The 16,415-nt window shown below is 46.5% G+C and overlaps 1 protein-coding gene across 4 annotated transcripts in view; it reads right to left on the reverse strand.

Annotated features, from left to right (window-relative positions):
- dnajc13 (DnaJ heat shock protein family (Hsp40) member C13) overlaps positions 1-16,415 on the reverse strand; it is a 141,413-nt gene that overhangs the window by 73,652 nt on the left and 51,346 nt on the right. For all 4 annotated transcript variants that reach the window (XM_079863183.1, XM_079863182.1, XM_079863181.1 and 1 more), the window contains exons 9-17: positions 12,784-12,875; positions 12,450-12,616; positions 11,320-11,399; positions 11,064-11,233; positions 6,785-6,884; positions 6,083-6,190; positions 4,161-4,316; positions 3,589-3,645; positions 3,396-3,517 (exon numbers count right to left, since the gene is read on the reverse strand). In XM_079863183.1, coding sequence (XP_079719309.1) covers positions 3,396-3,517; positions 3,589-3,645; positions 4,161-4,316; positions 6,083-6,190; positions 6,785-6,884; positions 11,064-11,233; positions 11,320-11,399; positions 12,450-12,616; positions 12,784-12,875 — 1,052 coding nt within the window. The remainder of the gene's footprint in view (positions 1-3,395; positions 3,518-3,588; positions 3,646-4,160; positions 4,317-6,082; positions 6,191-6,784; positions 6,885-11,063; positions 11,234-11,319; positions 11,400-12,449; positions 12,617-12,783; positions 12,876-16,415) is intronic.

The raw sequence follows: 16,415 nt of genomic DNA on the forward strand, positions 1-16,415 counted from the left end.
ATGTCCTGCAGTGTAAGAGGTCAGTGATGTCCTGCAGTGTAACTGTGATGTCCTGCAGTGTAAGAGGTCAGTGATGTCCTGCAGTGTAACAGTGATGTCCTGCAGTGTAAGAGGTCAGTGATGTCCTGCAGTGTAACTGTGATGTCCTGCAGTGTAACTGTGATGTCCTGCAGTGTAAGAGGTCAGTAATGTCCTGCAGTGTAACTGTGATGTCCTGCAGTGTAAGAGGTCAGTGATGTCCTGCAGTGTAACTGTGATGTCCTGCAGTGTAACTGTGATGTCCTGCAGTGTAAGAGGTCAGTGATGTCCTGCAGTGTAACTGTGATGTCCTGCAGTGTAACTGTGATGTCCTGCAGTGTAACTGTGTAACTGTGATGTCCTGCAGTGTAACTGTGATGTCCTGCAGTGTAAGAGGTCAGTGATGTCCTGCAGTGTAACTGTGATGTCCTGCAGTGTAACTGTGATGTCCTGCAGTGTAACTGTGATGTCCTGCAGTGTAACTGTGATGTCCTGCAGTGTAAGAGGTCAGTGATGTCATGCAGTGTAACTGTGATGTCCTGCAGTGTAACTGTGATGTCCTGCAGTGTAAGAGGTCAGTGATGTCCTGCAGTGTAACTGTGATGTCCTGCAGTGTAACTGTGATGTCCTGCAGTGTAACTGTGATGTCCTGCAGTGTAAGAGGTCAGTGATGTCCTGCAGTGTAACTGTGATGTCCTGCAGTGTAAGAGGTCAGTGATGTCCTGCAGTGTAACTGTGATGTCCTGCAGTGTAAGAGGTCAGTAATGTCCTGCAGTGTAACTGTGATGTCCTGCAGTGTAAAGGTCAGTGATGTCCTGCAGTGTAAGAGGTCAGTAATGTCATGCAGTGTAACTGTGATGTCCTGCAGTGTAAGAGGTCAGTAATGTCATGCAGTGTAACTGTGATGTCCTGCAGAGTAACTGTGATGTCCTGCAGTGTAAGAGGTCAGTGATGTCCTGCAGTGTAACTGTGATGTCCTGCAGTGTAACTGTGATGTCCTGCAGTGTAAAAGGTCAGTGATGTCCTGCAGTGTAACTGTGATGTCCTGCAGTGTAAGAGGTCAGTGATGTCCTGCAGTGTAACTGTGATGTCCTGCAGTGTAAGAGGTCAGTGATGTCCTGCAGTGTAACTGTGATGTCCTGCAGTGTAACTGTGATGTCCTGCAGTGTAAGAGGTCAGTAATGCCCTGCAGTGCAACTGTGATGTCCTGCAGTGTAACTGTGATGTCCTGCAGTGTAAGAGGTCAGTGATGTCCTGCAGTGTAAGAGGTCAGTGATGTCCTGCAGTGTAACTGTGATGTCCTGCAGTGTAAGAGGTCAGTGATGTCCTGCAGTGTAACTGTGATGTCCTGCAGTGTAACTGTGATGTCCTGCAGTGTAAGAGGTCAATGATGTCCTGCAGTGTAACTGTGATGTCCTGCAGTGTAAGAGGTCAGTAATGTCCTGCAGTGTAACTGTGATGTCCTGCAGTGTAAAGGTCAGTGATGTCCTGCAGTGTAACTGTGATGTCCTGTAGTGTAACTGTGATGTCCTGCAGTGTAACTGTGATGTCCTGCAGTGTAACTGTGATGTCCTGCAGTGTAAGAGGTCAGTGATGTCCTGCAGTGTAAGAGGTCAGTGATGTCCTGCAGTGTAACTGTGATGTCCTGCAGTGTAAGAGGTCAGTGATGTCCTGCAGTGTAACTGTGATGTCCTGCAGTGTAACTGTGATGTCCTGCAGTGTAAGAGGTCAGTGATGTCCTGCAGTGTAACTGTGATGTCCTGCAGTGTAAGAGGTCAGTAATGTCCTGCAGTGTAACTGTGATGTCCTGCAGTGTAACTGTGATGTCCTGTAGTGTAACTGTGATGTCCTGCAGTGTAACTGTGATGTCCTGCAGTGTAAGAGGTCAGTGATGTCCTGCAGTGCAACTGTGATGTCCTGTAGTGTAAGAGGTCAGTGATGTCCTGCAGTGTAACTGTGATGTCCTGCAGTGTAACTGTGATGTCCTGCAGTGTAAGAGGTCAGTGATGTCCTGCAGTGTAAGAGGTCAGTGATGTCCTGCAGTGTAACTGTGATGTCCTGCAGTGTAAGAGGTCAGTGATGTCCTGCAGTGTAACTGTGATGTCCTGCAGTGTAACTGTGATGTCCTGCAGTGTAAGAGGTCAGTAATGTCCTGCAGTGTAACTGTGATGTCTTGTAGTGTAAGAGGTCAGTGATGTCCTGCAGTGTAACTGTGATGTCCTGCAGTGTAACTGTGATGTCCTGCAGTGTAAAAGGTCAGTGATGTCCTGCAGTGTAACTGTGATGTCCTGCAGTGTAACTGTGATGTCCTGCAGAGTAACTGTGATGTCCTGCAGTGTAAAGGTCAGTGATGTCCTGCAGTGTAACTGTGATGTCCTGCAGTGTAACTGTGATGTCCTGCAGTGTAAAGGTCAGTGATGTCCTGCAGTGTAACTGTGATGTCCTGCAGTGTAACTGTGATGTCCTGCAGTGTAAAGGTCAGTGATGTCCTGCAGTGTAACTGTGATGTCCTGCAGTGTAACTGTGATGTCCTGCAGTGTAACTGTGATGTCCTGCAGAGTAACTGTGATGTCCTGCAGTGTAAAGGTCAGTGATGTCCTGCAGTGTAACTGTGATGTCCTGCAGTGTAACTGTGATGTCCTGCAGTGTAAAGGTCAGTGATGTCCTGCAGTGTAACTGTGATGTCCTGCAGTGTAACTGTGATGTCCTGCAGTGTAAAGGTCAGTGATGTCCTGCAGTGTAAAGGTCAGTGATGTCCTGCAGTGTAACTGTGATGTCCTGCAGTGTAAAGGTCAGTGATGTCCTGTAGTGTAAAGGTCAGTGATGTCCTGCAGTGTAACTGTGATGTCCTGCAGTGTAACTGTGATGTCCTGCAGTGTAAGAGGTCAGTAATGTCCTGCAGTGTAATTGTGATGTCCTGTAGTGTAAGAGGTCAGTGATGTCCTGCAGTGTAACTGTGATGTCCTGCAGTGTAACTGTGATGTCCTGCAGTGTAAGAGGTCAGTAATGTCCTGCAGTGCAACTGTGATGTCCTGCAGTGTAACTGTGATGTCCTGCAGTGTAACTGTGATGTCCTGCAGTGTAAGAGGTCAGTGATGTCCTGCAGTGTAACTGTGATGTCCTGCAGTGTAAGAGGTCAGTGATGTCCTGCAGTGTAACTGTGATGTCCTGCAGTGTAAGAGGTCAGTGATGTCCTGCAGTGTAACTGTGATGTCCTGCAGTGTAAGAGGTCAGTGATGTCCTGCAGTGTAACTGTGATGTCCTGCAGTGTAACTGTGATGTCCTGCAGTGTAACTGTGATGTCCTGCAGTGTAACTGTGATGTCCTGCAGTGTAAGAGGTCAGTAATGTCCTGTAGTGGACCGTGATGAGCCTGACCTGTTGGTGAGCATCCGCTGGTCAGCGCTGACGGTGAACAAGGAGGTGTGGAGGTGTCTGGGTAAAGCTCCTTCGCTCAGGGCCAGATCCTGCATCTTAGTGGCAATCTCCTTATCTCCTTCCTGACACACACACAGTTTAATATACTTATAGGGAACACAGACAAACACGTGGCAGGAACTGCAGATCTCACCTCAATGATGGCCTTCATGATCAGACCGGCTCCTTTCACGATGGCCATGGAGGGATGCTGTGGAGAGACGCAAATATACACATCAAGGATGCATTAAATAGACCAAAAATATCAATAAAGACATTTATAATGTTACAAAAAATTATATTTCAAATAAATGCTGTTCTTTTGAACTTTCAATTCATCAAAGAATCCTGAAGAATAAAATGTATCAGTTTCCACAATAATATATAGCAACACAACTATTTTCAACACTGATAATAATCATAAATGTTTCTTGATCATCAAATCATCATATTAGAGTGATTTCTGAAGGATCAAGTGACACTGAAGACTGGAGTAATGATGCTGAACATTCAGCTTTGATCACAGGAATAAATTACACTTTACTATATATATTCACATAGAAAACAGCTGATTTACATTGGAATAATATTTCACTGTTTTTATTGTATTTTTGATCAAAGAAACGCAGCTTTGAGCAGAAGAGACTCTTTCAGACACATCAACACATCTTCTGAACTCCGAACACCATAGAGACAGCAGTGTGTATGAAAGCTGCAGCTCCAGACCTGGAAGAGCTTGAAGAGCGTGCGCCCGTGTGACGCCGCCATCTCCAGCAACATGTCGAACTGCTGGCCCTCTGTGGTCTCGCTGTATGGCGCGCAGAGGGCAAAGGTCAGGAAGTCCAGCAGAGAGCTGATCACTAACGCCCCGGTGCCCTGATCCTGAGGAGACACACACACACACACACACACTGAGTCAAGCGCTCGCTCACTCACTCACCCACTCACTCACTAGGGGTGTAAGAAAAAATCGATACACTTGAGTATCGCGATATTTTATTTTGCAATACTGTATCGATTTTCAAAAACGCAATATCGATTTTTTTTTTTTTTTTTTTTTTTTTTACGTCCAAAAATATTCATGGTAAGACCGTAAGACTGTGGTTCACATTTATGTTGTTTAAATCCCTACCACTAGATAGCTATGCTGAGACGCACCACTAGTGTCCTCGCCAGGCTCGCCTATAACGGTGCGTGTCCACTGGACATTTTAGGATTGACAGCGGACCGGAGAAAGCGTTGAGAGCGACCGAGAGCGTCAAAAAGTTGGGCAGTTCCTTTATACAAATATCAAGCGAAAAACGCAGTCGGCAGCCAATTGCTGTGAGGTTCGGGATGTGACGTCTGTCTTGAGAGTTTAAACATATGCAAATTGTGCCGGAGTTTATGCTGGATTTAGTGCGTAAATCATTTTGTTTACAAATTAGACGTTGTGCAGTTGTTATATAGCCTATATGTTAAATATTTCATTTTGGATGTGTTTATTGTGATTATATTGGCTGGTTTTATAAAAGTTTATACAATTGAAAGGATATCTTTGCTTGGTGCATTTGGAAACAAAGCTTGTCTATTTCTAAATGTAATCGCGTGCATCGTTCACACCAAACTCGAATAGAGCATCTGGCGCGAGTGATTTCAATGTTAAGTCAATGCAAAGACGCGTTTACGCGCGTCTAGAGGTCCTGCGGCACGACGCGTTTAGCGCGGCGCGGTTCGCCTCATTCGCGCGTCCAGTTCTTTTAAAATCTTTTATCACATAAAACTTGATTTCAATATGACACATTCATTTTGTTCACTTTCATCCACTTTCATTCATTTTCGTCCAGTTCACGTTGTTGTTTTGTATTGTGACAGGGGCTATGTACCTATTTTCTTTTATTATGGCCTACTTGAGCATATAAAAATTTGCTCACTAAGAACCTGTGAACCACAATCCCAAACTGGCAGTTTGATTTTCTGTGTACTGAATTGTTTACCTAAAGTAAACTTCTTTGACTTTTATGCACATCATGTCTTTTTAAAAATATTTTTAATATATTTTACTTAAAAAAAAATCCCAATATATCGCCTTATGCACAGTATCGAAATATATTGCAATATATTGAATCGTGACCCATGTATCGTGATACGTATCGTATCGCCAGATTCTTGCCAATACACAGCCCTATCACTCACTCTCTGTCTCTCACTCACACACACACACACACACACACACACACACACACACACACACACACACTGAGTCAAGCGCTCGCTCACTCACTCACCCACTCACTCACTCTCTGTCTCTCACACACACACACATACTGAGTCAAGCACTCAGAGACACACACACACACACACACACACTGAGTCAAGCACTCACTCACTCAACTCTCTGTCTCACTCTCTGTCTCACTCTCTGTCTCACTCTCTGTCTCACTCTCTGTCTCACTCTCTGTCTCACTCTCTGTCTCACTCTCTGTCTCACTCTCTGTCTCACTCTCTGTCTCACTCTCTGTCTCACTCTCTGTCTCACACACACACAACACATTGCTCATGAACTTCTCCAGTAGGTTTTCCAGGAACTTCTTTGAGGAGAGCAGAGGCTTTATTCAGCTCACACACACACCCTCACACACACACACACACACACACATGTGACGCACCACATTACTGATAAACTTCTCCAGTAGGTTTTCCAGGAACTTCTTTGAGGAGAGCAGAGAGGCTTTATTCAGCTGCTCCTGCCGCAGGTCGTAGTCATCATGCATCGGCTGCAGAAACACACACATCACGTCAGGATCTGCGCATTAATGTCAATCTGTCATGCTTTCATCATCATACTGAAGGGTTACAAATTTAAGAATCTATTTCAGATATGCTTCCTTACATAACATCACGGTGAAGAATACTGATTTTAGCTTTTAAGGTTAAGATCTCAGCAAAGTTGCAATTCCTGTTCTCTCCTTATTGTCTTAAATGGCTCTTGAAGCCCCAGTTTCACTCAGACTGATGGGATTAGCACACGAATGATTCACTGAGAATCTCACCTTTTGTTCTGCAAATGGCTTTCGGACCCAAATGGCTCTTGGAGCCTTATGCTGATTGAATTAGGATTGGCCAGACCCTCAGTCTAGGGTGTTACCTAAACCTGTTACATGCTTTGTTTGAATTTGTCTCCACCTTCAAAAGTCCCTCCTCCTAAAATGCCTATAAGATACCATGTAAAGTTCCCTTAGTTAGATTATGTTGGATTCCTGCAGCCACGTCAACGCGAAGTCCTCAATAAAGAATAACTTTGTTTGAATGTGATCCCCAACGTCTCCTGGTCTGCTTTGAAGAAAGAAAATCTTTACAACAATACTTACACACATCAGAGCACACAGCATGTCTATGGCGGCGTGCGTTACACCGTTGTTGTTCCTCTTCAGCGCTTTTACGGTTTTTACTCCCAATTTCTCTCTAAACCTGCAACACAAACATCAAGCAATTGACAAAAAAGACAAAAAAAGTGTTACTCGCATTTTTATAATATATATATTATATTTATAACATTATATATGGCCCAGAAAAATAAATAAATGAAGATAGATAGGTGGATAGATAGAAACACTATATTGCCAAAAGTTTTCGGACGTCTGCCTTAACATGCACATGAACTTTAATGACATCTCATTCCTGATCTGTAGTGTTTGATAAGGAGTTGCTCCACCCTTTGCAAATATAACAGCTTCAACTCTTCTGGGAAGGCTTTCCACAAGGTTTAGGAGTGTGTTTATGGGAATTTTTGACCATTCTTCTAGTAGCGCATTAGTGAGGTCCGGCACTGATGTTGGACGAGAAGCTCTCAGTCTCACTCTAGTTCATCCCAAAGCTGTTCTATCGGGTTGAGGTCAGGACTCTGTGCAGGAGTCCAGTTCCTCCACACCAAACTCCTCATCCATGTCTTTATGGACCTGCATTGTGCACTGGAGCGCAATAATGCTGGAACAGGAACATCCACAAACTCTTCCCACAAAGTGGAGCATGAAATTGTCCAAAATGTCTTGGAATGCTGAAGCATTAAGAGTTCCTTTCACTGGAACTAAGGGGAAAAGCCCTGAAAAACAACCCCACACCATAATCCCCCATCCACCAAACTTTACACTAGGCAAAATACAGTCAGGCAAGTGGTGTTCTCCTGACAACTGCCAAATCCAGACTCGTCCATCGGATTGGCAGACAGAGAAGCGTGATTTGTCACTCCAGAGAACACGTCTCCACTCCATCCCACGCTTTACTCCACTGCATCCCACGCTTTACCCCACTGCATCCCACGCTTTACTCCACTGCATCCCACGCTTTACTCCACTGCATCCCACGCACCCACGCTTTACACCACTGCATCCCACGCTTTACTCCACTGCATCCCACGCTTTACTCCACTGCATCCCACGCACCCACGCTTTACACCACTGCATCCCACGCTTTACACCACTGCATCCCACGCTTTACACCACTGCATCCCACGCTTTACTCCACTGCATCCCACGCTTTACACCACTGCATCCCACGCTTTACTCCACTGCATCCCACGCTTTACTCCACTGCATCCCACGCACCCATGCTTTACGCCACTGCATCCCACGCTTTACACCACTGCATCCCACGTTTTACATCACTGCATCCCGCGCTTTACTCCACTGCATCCCACGCTTTACCCCACTGCATCCCACGCACCCACGCTTTACACCACTGCATCCCACGTTTTACATCACTGCATCCCGCGCTTTACTCCACTGCATCCCACGCTTTACACCACTGCATCCCACGCTTTACACCACTGCATCCCACGCTTTACACCACTGCATCCCACGCACCCACGCTTTACTCCACTGCATCCCACGCTTCACACCACTGCACCCCACGCACCCACGCTTTACGCCACTGCATCCCACGTTTTACACCACTGCATCCCGCGCTTTACTCCACTGCATCCCACGCACCCACGCTTTACGCCACTGCATCCCACGTTTTACACCACTGCATCCCACGCTTCACGCCACTGCATCCCACGCTTCACGCCACTGCACCCCACGCTTTACGCCACTGCATCCCACGCTTTACGCCACTGCATCCCACGCTTTACGCCACTGCATCCCACGCTTTACGCCACTGCATCCCACGCTTTACGCCACTGCACCCCACGCTTTACGCCACTGCATCCCACGCTTTACGCCACTGCATCCCACGCTTTACTCCACTGCATCCCACGCTTTACGCCACAGCATCCCACGCTTTACGCCACTGCATCCCACGCTTTACACCACTGCATCCCACGCACCCATGCTTTACACCACTGCATCCCACGCTTTACACCACTGCATCCCACGTTTTACATCACTGCATCCCGCGCTTTACTCCACTGCATCCCACGCTTTACTCCACTGCATCCCACGCACCCATGCTTTACACCACTGCATCCCACGCTTTACACCACTGCATCCCACGTTTTACATCACTGCATCCCGCGCTTTACTCCACTGCATCCCACGCTTTACCCCACTGCATCCCACGCACCCACGCTTTACACCACTGCATCCCACGTTTTACATCACTGCATCCCGCGCTTTACTCCACTGCATCCCACGCTTTACACCACTGCATCCCACGCTTTACACCACTGCATCCCACGCTTTACACCACTGCATCCCACGCACCCACGCTTTACTCCACTGCATCCCACGCTTCACACCACTGCATCCCACACCACTGCACCCCACGCACCCACGCTTTACGCCACTGCATCCCACGTTTTACACCACTGCATCCCGCGCTTTACTCCACTGCATCCCACACACCCACGCTTTACGCCACTGCATCCCACGTTTTACGCCACTGCATCCCACGCCACTGCACCCCACGCTTTACGCCACTGCATCCCACGCTTTACGCCACTGCACCCCACGCTTTACGCCACTGCATCCCACGCTTTACGCCACTGCATCCCACGCTTTACGCCACTGCATCCCACGCTTTACGCCACTGCATCCCACGCTTTACGCCACTGCATCCCACGCCACTGCACCCCACGCTTTACGCCACTGCATCCCACGTTTTACGCCACTGCATCCCACGCCACTGCACCCCACGCTTTACGCCACTGCATCCCACGCTTTACGCCACTGCATCCCACGCCACTGCACCCCACGCTTTACGCCACTGCATCCCACGCTTTACGCCACTGCACCCCACGCTTTACGCCACTGCATCCCACGTTTTACGCCACTGCATCCCACGCCACTGCATCCCACGCTTTACGCCACTGCATCCCACGTTTTACGCCACTGCATCCCACGCCACTGCACCCCACGCTTTACGCCACTGCATCCCACGCTTTACGCCACTGCACCCCACGCTTTACGCCACTGCATCCCACGCTTTACACCACTGCATCCCACGCTTTACGCCACTGCATCCCACGCTTTACGCCACTGCATCCCACGCTTTACCCCACTGCATCTCAAACTTTACTCCACTGCATCCCACGCACCCACACTTTACCCCACTGCATCCCACGCTTTACTCCACTGCTTTACACCAATAAAAACCCATTCTATGAAACTCTACGCACTGTTCTTGAGCAAATCTGAAGGCCACAGAAGTTTTTTGGTCTGTAGCTGTTGACTCTGCAGAAAGTTGGAGCCTACCACTGAGTTACTGTTGTTCCCAATTGCTTCCACTTTGTTATAAAACCACTATCAGTTGACCATGGAATATTCAGTGGTGAGGAAATTTCCCGAATGGACTTATATCACAGGTGGCAACCGATCACGGTACCACGCTTGAGTTCACTGAGCTCTTGAGAGCGACCTATTCTTTCACAGATGTGTGTAGAAGCGTCTGCATGCCTAGTGCTATATTTATACAACTGTGGCCATGGAAGTGACTGGAACACCTGAATTCAATGATTTGGAGGGGTGTCCCAATACTTTTGGCAAAATAGTGTAGATAGATAGATAGAGAGAGAGAGAGAGAGAGAGAGAGAGAGAGATTTCTGGTAGTCCATTCAATATTTGCATGGTTCTAAACAAATACTGAATGAATTGTAGATGTATAAATAGAGGACAGGTACACAACTAGTCGATTCATACATCTCAGTGACCCAGAGAAACACAATAAAATGATTTATGACAGTTTTATGACAGTTGACAGAAAGAGAGAAAGAAGGTGTAAAGCGTTTAAAAAAGGGGAAATGTAAAACAGCAAGACAAATGAAGATTTCCTTAAAATGGTTTCAGATAGGAAGGCCGATGGAGAGACAGATGGACGGATGAGAGAAAGAAAGGGTACACTGAGATATATGGATAATATTTACATTGCAGGTTCGAGTCCACCCATGGGACCAGACCTTAGGACAACAGAGGGGTTTCATTACAACCCAGACAAACATGTGCAGATACAGAGAAGGGCAACGTGAGTGTGAACCGAGAGGATACGGTGAATAATCGATCCGTCGATCCGACTAAACACGAGTATCACAGTCTAAGCTCAACACTGCATTAATCTCAAGCATTTAAATGCGATATAAACGGATTGATCTGGTGTGTGAATGCAGATAGTTTGTGTTTGTGCATCTCTGCAGCAGAGGTGTGGGACGAGCCGTACTTCGGGAGCTGTGTGAAGGCCTGGAAACCGGCTTTGGATGCCACGAGTCTCCTGATGGCCTGAAACTGGGCCTCCAGCTCCACGTTCGGCCCGGGCAGATCCACGTCCTGAGACAGCAGAGCCAGCACCGCATTGCTGATCAGCTTCTCTTTATTCTCTGAGAAAAGACCCTATAACACACAGAGCAGAAGGACAGGTCACACTGAAACCCAGTTAACACACACACACACAGAGAGAGCCGTGGGAACACACTCACGTCCTGAGTGACGGCGTGCAACACACCACTGTACGAGATGTTGGCGTTGAATCTGAACACGGCATCCGCAAAATTGCCATCTAGAATAAAGAACAAAAAACATTAGTTATTATATACATTTTTAGCTAACTGTGATTTTGTATATATACATTTCTGAAATGCATAGCTAAGACAGTCACCTCTGATTACAGATCTCTCTAAACTGTAATGTTGTGGACTCATGCATTTTCTGTAAAGCTGCTTTGAAACGATGTGTATTGGGAAAAGCGCAATACAAATAAATGTGAATTAAATAAAATTATTCAAAGTGAATGCGTTTCAGATCTAAAATGAAAAAACGATGGCAGTTGGAATTATTATTTTTATTTTATTAATTTGATTATTTTTAAAAAATGTATTTACTTTAGTTTTTAGTGTGTTTTAATTCTCCTTTTTATCATATCTGCCGCTTTTGGTGTCGGTAATGTTTCTGAAAGAGTCTATTCTGTCACAAAGGCTGCGTTTATTTGATAGAAAAATACAGTAACAACAGTGAAATATTTTTCAAATTTAAAATAACAGTTTTTAAAATAACTGTTTTTAAAATAACTGTTGTGAATTTATTCCTGTGATCAAAGCTGAATGTTCAGCATCATTACTCCAGTCTTCAGTGTCACATGATCCTTCAGAAATCACTGTAATATGAGGATTTGATGCTCAAGAAATATTTATGATTATTATCAGTGTTGAAAATAGTTGTGTTGCTATATATTATTGTGGAAACTGATACATTTTATTCTTCAGGATTCTTTGATGAATTTAAAGTTCAAAAGAACAGCATTTATTTGAAACAGAATCTTTGTGACATTATAAATGTCTTTACTGTCAGGTCCTTGCTGAATTATAGTATTCATTTCTTTATTTAAACAACCCTCTTACTGATACTGACCTCAAACGTTTAAACGACTATGAGTATAAATACACATATTCTGTATACATGCACACACAGCCAATGTTCAGCCCTCCTCCTGCTAACAGCACTAAAGAAGATGACGAGTGAGGTTTGTGCACTAAATCACAAAGCAAAATTCTCTTCAGATCTTGTAAAACACTGTACGATGAGAGTGTGTGCATGTGTGTGTGTGTCGTACTGGGCGGCGCAGCGAGGAATCTGAGGTGAAGACTCTCCACCTCCTCGTCCACAGGAGTGCTGATCAGACCCCAGCGCTGACCCCGACGCGAGCTCGCCATCTTCACACACACATCCCTGTTCCCAGACGCCCGCACGCTGTCCAGCAGACTCGCCAGCAGAGAGTCCCTGCACACACACACACACGTCAAACACACGCTGACATCAGGAGAGCAGAGCAGAGAGTCCCTGCACACACACACACACGGAACCACACACACTCTGACATCAGGAGAGCAGAGCAGAGAGTCCCTGCACACACACACACGCAACCACACACAGACTCACACACACACCTGTCAGTGGAGCAGTACTTCCGGATCTGACCGCGGATAAACTCCATGCTGAAGACCTGAGGATTCTCCGCATCACAGATCAGAGCAAAGACCTGCACACAAACACACAAACAGACACACGAACACAAACAGACAGACACACAAACACACTCCACGTCAGCACATTCTGGTTACAATATAAACACACTTCAGAAGTAAGGGTTAGTGCAGTAACTGACAGTAAGTGTGTTGCAGTAAGAGTCCAGCTGTGTCAGCTCAGGTCTGTTCAATAATCTTATCAGATACAACTGCTGGTTTGAATAATGTATTAGTGAATGCTAAAATTTATGAAGTTCCGATTGTGCCAAAATTATGTCCATGTCTGTCTGTCTATGCTGTGTGTCGTCTTCCATGTCTATGTGTCTGTTCACTGTCTATGTCCATGTGATTGCCCACATGACTCAACTTTTGTCTTTGTCAACTCAACTTACTCCTGTCCTCTGTTCTTGTCGTTTGACTGTCGTCTTGCTGTGTCATGACTATGAGTTGTGTCACCCTGTCGTTGCTATGCGTCGTTACTATGTGTCGTCTTCTCTCATATTGCATCATATTGTTGCTTTGTGTTGTTGCTATGTGTCAATAGAAGAAAGAGCTCTTGCTAACGACAGAGTAAAACAACAAAGCAACGACAGAGTGACACGGCGCATAGCAACGACACATAGCAACGACACATAGCAACAATATGAAGTCTAGACTCTAGAGTGTGTGTTTATGTGCTTGTGTTCGATCTAGAGTGTGTGTTCAGTCTAGAGTGTGTGTTTATGTGTTTGTGTTTGATCTAGAGTGTGTGTTTGGTCTAGAGTGTGTGTTTGTGTTCGGTCTAGAGTGTGTGCTCAGTCTAGAGTGTGTGTTTGGTCTAGAGTGTGTGTTTATGTGTTTGTGTTTGATCTAGAGTGTGTGTTTGTGTTCGGTCTAGAGTGTGTGCTCAGTCTAGACTCTAGAGTGTGTGTTTATGTGTTTGTGTTCGGTCTAGAGTGTGTGCTCAGTCTAGAGTGTGTGTTTGGTCTAGAGTGTGTGTTTATGTGTTTGTGTTCGATCTAGAGTGTGTGTTTGTGTTCGGTCTAGAGTGTGTGCTCAGTCTAGAGTGTGTGTTTATGTGTTTGTGTTCGATCTAGAGTGTGTGTTCGGTCTAGAGTGTGTGTTTGTGTTCGGTCTAGAGTGTGTGCTCAGTCTAGAGTGTGTGTTTGTGTTCGGTCTAGAGTGTGTGCTCAGTCTAGAGTGTGTGTTTATGTGTTTGTGTTCGATCTAGAGTGTGTGTTCAGTCTAGAGTGTGTGTTTGTGTTCGGTCTAGAGTGTGTGCTCAGTCTAGAGTGTGTGTTTGGTCTAGAGTGTGTGTTTATGTGTTTGTGTTCGATCTAGAGTGTGTGTTTGTGTTCGGTCTAGAGTGTGTGCTCAGTCTAGAGTGTGTGTTTATGTGTTTGTGTTCGATCTAGAGTGTGTGTTCGGTCTAGAGTGTGTGTTTGTGTTCAGTCTAGAGTGTGTGTTCGGTCTAGAGTGTGTGCTCAGTGTGTGCTCGGTCTAGAGTGTGTGTTCGGTCTAGAGTGTGTGTTCGGTCTAGAGTGTGTGCTCGGTCTAGAGTGTGTGCTCGGTCTAGAGGGTGTGTTCAGTCTAGAGGGTGTGTTCAGTCTAGAGGGTGTGTTTATGTGTTTGTGTTCGATCTAGAGTGTGTGTTCGGTCTAGAGTGTGTGTTTGTGTTCAGTCTAGAGTGTGTGCTCGGTCTAGAGTGTGTGTTCGGTCTAGAGTGTGTGCTCAGTGTGTGCTCGGTCTAGAGTGTGTGTTCGGTATGTGCTCGGTCTAGAGTGTGTGTTCGGTCTACAGTGTGTGTTTATGTGTTTGTGTTCGATCTAGAGTGTGTGTTCGGTCTAGAGTGTGTGTTTGTGTTCAGTCTAGAGTGTGTGTTTGGTCTAGAGTGTGTGTTTATGTGTTTGTGTTCGATCTAGAGTGTGTGCTCGGTCTAGAGTGTGTGTTTGTGTTCAGTCTAGAGTGTGTGTTCGGTCTAGAGTGTGTGTTCGGTCTAGAGTGTGTGCTCAGTGTGTGTTCGGTCTAGAGTGTGTGCTCGGTCTAGAGTGTGTGCTCGGTCTAGAGTGTGTGTTCGGTCTAGAGTGTGTGCTCGGTCTAGAGTGTGTGCTCGGTCTAGAGTGTGTGTTCGGTCTAGAGTGTGTGCTCGGTCTAGAGTGTGTGTTCGGTCTAGAGTGTGTGTTTGTGTGCTTGTGCTCGATCTAGAGTGTGTGTTCTTGTGTTTGGTCTAGAGTGTGTGTTCGGTCTAGAGTGTGTGTTCTTGTGTTTGGTCTAGAGTGTGTGTTCGGTCTAGAGTGTGTGCTCGGTCTAGAGTGTGTGTTCGGTCTAGAGTGTGTGCTCGGTCTAGAGTGTGTGTTCGGTCTAGAGTGTGTGTTTGTGTGCTTGTGCTCGATCTAGAGTGTGTGTTCTTGTGTTTGGTCTAGAGTGTGTGCTCGGTCTAGAGTGTGTGTTCTTGTGTTTGGTCTAGAGTGTGTGTTCTTGTGTTTGGTCTAGAGTGTGTGCTCGGTCTAGAGTGTGTGTTCGGTCTAGAGTGTGTGTTTGTGTGCTTGTGCTCGGTCTAGGGTGTGTGCTCGGTCTAGAGTGTGTGCTCGGTCTAGAGTGTGTGCTCGGTCTAGAGTGTGTGCGGTCTAGAGTGTGTGTTCGGTCTAGAGTGTGTGCTCGGTCTAGAGTGTGTGCTCAGTGTGTGCTCGGTCTAGAGTGTGTGCTCAGTGTGTGCTCGGTCTAGAGTGTGTGTTCGGTCTAGAGTGTGTGCTCAGTGTGTGCTCGGTCTAGAGTGTGTGTTCGGTCTAGAGTGTGTGCTCAGTGTGTGCTCGGTCTAGAGTGTGTGCTCAGTGTGTGCTCGGTCTAGAGTGTGTGTTCGGTCTAGAGTGTGTGCTCAGTGTGTGCTCGGTCTAGAGTGTGTGTTCGGTCTAGAGTGTGTGCTCAGTGTGTGCTCGGTCTAGAGTGTGTGCTCGGTCTAGAGTGTGTGCTCAGTGTGTGCTCGGTCTAGAGTGTGTGCTCAGTGTGTGCTCGGTCTAGAGTGTGTGTTCGGTCTAGAGTGTGTGTTCGGTCTAGAGTGTGTGCTCAGTGTGTGCTCGGTCTAGAGTGTGTGTTCGGTCTAGAGTGTGTGCTCAGTGTGTGCTCGGTCTAGAGTGTGTGCTCGGTCTAGAGTGTGTGCTCAGTGTGTGTTCGGTCTAGAGTGTGTGCTCAGTGTGTGCTCGGTCTAGAGTGTGTGCTCGGTCTAGAGTGTGTGTTCGGTCTAGAGTGTGTGCTCAGTGTGTGCTCGGTCTAGAGTGTGTGTTCGGTCTAGAGTGTGTGCTCAGTGTGTGCTCGGTCTAGAGTGTGTGCTCGGTCTAGAGTGTGTGTTCGGTCTAGAGTGTGTGTTTGGTCTAGAGTGTGTGTTTATGTGTTTGTGTTCGATCTAGAGTGTGTGTTCGGTCTAGAGTGTGTGTTTGTGTTCAGTCTAGAGTGTGTGTTCGGTCTAGAGAGTGTGTTTATGTGTTTGTGTTCGATCTAGAGTGTGTGCTCGATCTAGAGTGTGTGTTTGTGTTCAGTCTAGAGTGTGTGTTCGGTCTAGAGCGTGTGTTCGGTCTAGA

This window comes from Squalius cephalus (assembly GCF_949319135.1).
Source record: "Squalius cephalus genome assembly, chromosome: 25".
In the NCBI taxonomy this organism is placed as follows: Eukaryota; Metazoa; Chordata; class Actinopteri; order Cypriniformes; family Leuciscidae; genus Squalius; species Squalius cephalus.